General features: G+C 40.0%; 1 protein-coding gene across 1 annotated transcript; it reads right to left on the minus strand.

Annotated features, from left to right (window-relative positions):
* Positions 1-1,306: 1,306 nt before the first annotated feature.
* Positions 1,307-4,867, minus strand: cUnh16orf87 (chromosome Un C16orf87 homolog). The gene is made up of 4 exons (XM_080499995.1): positions 4,586-4,867; positions 2,319-2,418; positions 1,613-1,792; positions 1,307-1,440 (listed from the first exon to the last, which is right to left on the minus strand). The coding sequence occupies exons 1-4, from the start codon at positions 4,649-4,651 to the stop codon at positions 1,322-1,324; spliced, it is 465 nt and encodes a 154-aa protein (XP_080356121.1). The 5' UTR covers positions 4,652-4,867; the 3' UTR covers positions 1,307-1,321.
* Between the last annotated feature and the right edge of the window lie 1,234 nt (positions 4,868-6,101).

Below are 6,101 nucleotides of genomic sequence, written 5' to 3' on the forward strand. Positions count from 1 at the left end.
AGTGAAAGAAATCCAGAATAAGCCGCGTCAATTATTGTGTAAAGCCTTTATTATCAGAACCGTAGATAACTGGTTTCATTTCAAGTGATACAATAAAAACTCCCCTGGTAGCGCGAGGAGAGTGAACCTGCGAGCCCGGACCGTGTCTCTTCAGAAGTGAGCACGAGGTAAAACATCTCTTATTATAATACACACATAATACTTACATTTTAATAAACTGCACGTCACGACACGCTTGTGTGTGTGACATGAACTTTTCTCACCGAAGACGATCCACATTTAGTAAAGCTGGATGGCCAAATGTTGGATCTCTTCCAAAACACCTTTTTTTTTTTTTTCTTTTTCTTTTTTAAATATAAAAGTAACATTAACTGACAAGTAATGAAATAATAAAAAGGAAGGGAGTCAAATTACACTTTGCCCAATTGAACGTGCGTTCACATGTAAATGGATGGAGGTGGAAAGATGAATAAAACTGCAGCGGAGATAAATAGATCGGATGTTACGGTCAGTTGTAGGTTTTAGCGTTGGTCCGGAGAGCAGAGTCGCCACTTCAGCAAAGCAAAACCACAGGGGACGTCCTGGAGTTGAACCGTCATCCTGCTGCTGTGGGAGGAAAACGCTGCAAACCACTGATCCACCCTGGAGCTTGATCCACGTCATCAAGTCATCAATGTAGCACCGGAGTGAAAAGTTAAAAACACGTGTGGGGGTGGGTGGGGGGGGTGGGGGGGGGGGGGTCAGACTCACATTTCAACTCTTTAGAGAAGAAAACACTCAGATATCGTTGACAATCATCCAACCGTAAATAATCAACAGGCTGTAAACATCATTTAAACCTTTGATTCATTCAATTTGTTGAATATTTAATTGATATATAAACTTTTTTTTTTTTTAAACCACTGTATTCTTTCTTTTTCCTTTTTAAAAAAAATTTACTTTAGTATTTTTTTTACCTTCTTAAACTTTCATCAACATACAAAATACACTCTGAATTTATGAACACACACACACACACACACACACACACACACACACACACACACACACACACACACACACACACACACACACACACACACACACACACACACACACACTGTATTGTGTTTTTTTTATGGGCCACAAAGTTTAAAAAGTGTGTGTGTGTGTGTGTGTGTGTGTGTGTCACATAGCTGAGGACTTCCTGCAGATTTGGTCCAGGTAAGAAGCAGGCTCAGTCTTGGTTGGGGGGAAGGTGGGGAGGGAGGGGGGGGGGGGGGGGGGGGGGGGGGTGTTAGTCTCTGTCTCTTTGGTCTTGTCCTCCCGGCTCCCAGCTCGTCTATAAGATGAGTCTCTGACCCAGAATCTTGCGGTTGATCTCAGCCAGAGCCACGGAGAACACGAAGGCCTTCTCGTCAGAGAGCCCGGCGTAAATATCCACCTCTTTCTCCTGCTTCTCTGTCGACACACACACACACACACACACACACACACACACACACACACACACACACACACACACACACTACTGTAATCACCACATTTCTTCAGACTCTCTCTCTCTCTCTCTCTCTCTCTCTCTCTCTCTCTCTCTCTCTCTCTCTCTCTCTCTCTCTCTCTCTCTCTCTACCTTTGTCCTCGTCCTGTTTCTTCAGGCCCACGGTCTTGGGCCGGCCCCGCCCCCTCCGGATGGGGTCCGACTGGCTGTTGGTCCGGGGTCTCCTGCGGTTCTCCAGGTCGTTGGCGAGCGGCGAGTCGATCCTCTCCCGGCGGATCCTCCCCGTCGTCCTCCTCTTCAGGTCCAGCTTGTCTGCACGGCGGGGGGACAGAACGCAGAGCGACTCTCACTGGCTCGGTTTGAGGTTCGATTCAGTCAGAAGTCAGTGGCCGCGGCGTTCCTGGTCTCTTTAAGTCCCGCCCCCTCTGTGGAGACTGCTCTGCTGATTGGTGGATTCCCAGTAAGCTGACATTTACCTCTGCAGAAAAGCCTGACTTGACTGAAGTCTGGGCTTCTGATTAAAAGACGCTGGTCTTCACAGGTTACTCTTGTGGAATAAATCACGGGGTTAAACGTGTTATAGGCATTTTTTTCTTTCCCAACTTAATGATGCACGTTTTGACTTCAGTCATCCAACACTGCGACTGATTCCATCAGTTAGATACACGTTTTAATTCCGGGGCCACATACAGAACATCTGAAGTGGCACCGACTGACAAAATAGAGCCACAACAGCTTTTAAATTCAAACTTTGAAGTTAAAGTTGTCCACCCCGGCCTGTTAAAACCCAAAGACAGGAGTTGAATTCCCAGACGACACGTCAGATATAAAGCCTCACCTGCGATGGCCGGAGACGAGCGCTCGTTCAACTTGGCGTTGAGCAGTTTTCTGCTGATGAACACGAAACCACACGGACAAGATTTGCATGCGACTGGAATCTAGAAGGAAAACAAACAGGAAACATTAGGATTTTTTTTTTTATTCATGTCAAACATTTAAACAACTGGATGCAACAAATTGTTGGGGGGAAAAAAAACTGCTTGACTTGCAAAATTAAATAAAAAGATCTGCAAATGTAGCCTTAAGTTCCAGTAAATCAGTAAAGTCTTAAAAAGGAAGACATTTATTATTTTGCTGTCTCAGAAATAAAAACTCTGCTCTTAATTCCACTGTTATTGTATTGTTCTGGTTTTCTGCGAGAGACGTGGAGAAGCTAATAATGTATTCATAGCTAATATCATAAACCCATAATCATTTCCTACAGTCTTTTTGCAGATAAAAATAAGGTTGGTGCATATGTTTTATATTTTATAATGCAATAATACTTAAGAACATAAAACCTGCCAATGATGTGTTCATTTCTTCCATTTTAAATATGAATGAAGCCAATAAATGTAATCTTAATATTTATTACACTCTTGGCTGGTTGTTACTATTATTATTATTATGGAAGCAGCATTAGAAAATGTCTTCAAATAAATGGTAATCACTGCACTCAATAATGTATTGATGCACATATAACACCACATTAATGAAATCAGAGGATTGTTTATGAGAAATAATCATATTGGAAGACAAAGTCATATTACATTAGTGGCATGTTATTACACTCATTTGGTGACGCTGCTACAGAGATGAAAATCTACATTACATTTTCTTTATTAGGATCATTTAGCTTTAACACCTGGTTCAAACCTGATTTAATTTACTGAACTTCACAGTTGTTTGTATTTCGCTTAATGTTTGTGCTCAATGCAATCTGTAGCTCATCACCATCCTGTAAAGTGACTCATACGTTTGAATATGTAGAATTCTATTTGCTTTGCATACTGAAATGCTACTGTGAACCACGAGATGCTATAACATAAAAAAAAGATAAACTTGAAATGTGTGTATGAAGGGGAAAAAATGACACGAGTAAAATTTCTTTTATTAATGTAAATATTCAAATAACTTGACTGATCAGTCATAGTCAAATTTTAATCTGACCACAGCATCAATTCAACACATAATGGATGAAAAAGACAAAAAAACAAAAAAAAACAAGCTGATTATAATTAATTATAAATAAATATAATACTCAATAATACAAACATTAACAAAAAAGTATTCATTTAAAAACATTTTTTTATCAAATTTGGTGAGATAACAGTGGCTAATATGACCAATTTTTTTAAACGGTTTGTTAATAAACAAATATTTCTAAATGATTACATCTACTTTATTACACACACACACCACACCTTAATTTTTTTTTTTTTTTTTTTTGGTGGGGGGTGGGGTAGGTGGTTCCAATATAATCTTGATCCAGGTTTGTTACGCTTTCCGATCAACTGAAGCAGAAGTTGTGTGATCATGTGATAGAAACATATATTTATTTATTTATTCACTGTTTGATGTCTTTGACTGTAAAGTATTTATTGAGATCATTCAGTTTGGACCCAGCCAGCTGGGATTGGAGCTCCAGGGTCTCGTGACCTTGATTTGGATTAAGAAGTGCAGAAGGAGTGTGGATATAAAGATTTGTGTGTTTGGAGACCAACCAGTCTGGATACATGGACGTGGACGAGCAAAAATATAGAAATTATTACATGCAAAATGTGAAAATCTGTCTATGCTGTACGTACACGACTACAAATATCAATGCTTATCATTTAAATGTCAAATATATATTATAATCATGCGAATAAATCATAAATAACTGTTCAATTATCAAATCTCGTATCTTGGTGCATTTCTTAAAGGGTTTCAAGTTGATTTTATTTTTATTGGCGTGTAGTAAAGAGTAGTTTTTGTTGAATGGGGCCTGGTGGGAAACTAAATCACTGAGACAATATTAAACATCTGTAATATCGCGACGCCTCCACTCGGGAAAAAACGGCGAATTTTGCGCTGAAAATTGCAAGTTTTCGTGTAAAAGTTGAGTCAAAAATGTCAAGGAGCTGAACGACTGAATATTTTGGGGAAAATTTTAGTTTTTTAAAACGTGTTCAACTGCTAACCGCCATGACTCTGATCACTAATAACAATAATATCATACACACACGGAGCGCTTTCGATGCAGCTTCCGAGCACAGATCGCACTCGCAAAGTGTCCCTGCTCACCTGTTGGTCGCATTCCGGGCAGGATTTCGTTGCCATTTTCACCTTCTTTGTTTTATTCGCCGACATCTCGTCCTGTGACTCGCTGGTAGCTTTAAACGTTAGCCACAACTTTGTGAGAGATTCATGGGGCTGCGAGAGACACTGCGGCCGGCAGACAGCACCGAGTGGCGGGGAACATGGAGCTGGGCCCGGCCACAGGACGCCCGCTCACCGACACCGACAAGTACCGACACCTAATGACAAATACCGACACCGGGGTCCGCTCACCGACATCTATCGGCACCGAAATCAGCACAAATTTTCAGATTAACGACGGAACTTGAACGCACCCTCAGCTTCTGTTCACGTGTGCTGCGTTCATGGTCCTCCGGAGAAATGAAGAATGATGTGTTCATGGTCATTCGGAGAAATTACATCGTGCTGCGTTTAGAGTCTTCGGAGAAGTGTGCATTCTGTGTTCGAATCACAACTCCAACAGAGCAGAGCTCAAGTTACTCTTCTTCGTGTTTTCAGACATATTGAGGAAGTTACCGAGTTCGAGAGCGCCCTCTGCAGTGCAGATTGAGAAGTGCAACATGTCTGGTTAAATCAGTGGTTCTCAATTATTTTCTGTCATGCCCCCCCGAGAGGACAGAATTTTTTTCAGGGCCCCCCCCCCCTGAATTGTACAACCATTGAGAACCTGATAATATTTATTTATTTATCTGTATAAACCACTGTATGAGTTGCTGGCACCAGCATTCTGCATACAATCGCCTGATTATCAAAATAAATTAATAAAATGAGCTGGAGGCCCTTTTTTTATCGTTCAAGCATGAATAAAGACACTCATCCTGAAAGTCGCACCCGCCTCACGCCCCCCCTAACACCCCACCACGCCCCCCCAGGGGGGCTCGCCCCACCATTTGAGAAGCACTGGGTTAAATATACATTGAGCGTTTTGAAATTGTAGATGAAATAAAAGATGACAGACCACCTAAACACATCATTATTTTTGACTTTATTCTTTTTTTTTTACTGGGGGAAAAAAAGAAGTCAAAATTCCAAGTACTCTAAGAATTGTGACATAATAAAGTAAAGAAATTAAGACATCTTCTTTAAAGTGGCCGTAATCTTATTTGGTAAATATATGTGTCACCACAAAATTCAGACTTTTTTGTAATGTCTGAAAACCGAACTATTTCTGACTCTCCTCAAACAAATTATCCGATTAATGTCAATATTCTTGGAAAAATTCATTATCAAGACTTTTTTCTATTGTCAGATTATTATAAAGTTAGGATTCTGATGATAACCTGAGAAAAGCGGCACTATTGCCACATTTCTTTCTGTAAAAAAGGGCATAATTCTGTGATTAAAGTCAAAATTAAAACTTTTATATAGTCGAGAGTAATGGAAAGCTTTTTTCAAAATTTTTATTCTTGGATTAAATTGATGTTTTTTTATTTAGATTTTTATTTATTTTTATTTTACTTTTGGAAATTGTGTGATGACAGCAGCAAAAATATCTAAATGA

This window comes from Blennius ocellaris (genome assembly GCF_963422515.1).
Source record: "Blennius ocellaris genome assembly, chromosome: 1".
In the NCBI taxonomy this organism is placed as follows: Eukaryota; Metazoa; Chordata; class Actinopteri; order Blenniiformes; family Blenniidae; genus Blennius; species Blennius ocellaris.

What these genes read in the sequence shown, in the direction of transcription:
- cUnh16orf87 (XM_080499995.1), bottom strand. Translation starts at nt 4,651, where the DNA reads ATGTCGGCGAATAAAACAAAGAAGGTGAAAATGGCAACGAAATCCTGC. An exon ending in CTCGTCTCCGGCCATCGCAG is followed by an intron (nt 1,793 to 2,318) that starts GTGAGGCTTTAT and finishes CCCGCCGTGCAG; the next exon opens with ACAAGCTGGACCTGAAGAGG. An exon ending in GAAACAGGACGAGGACAAAG is followed by an intron (nt 1,441 to 1,612) that starts GTAGAGAGAGAG and finishes GTGTGTCGACAG; the next exon opens with AGAAGCAGGAGAAAGAGGTG.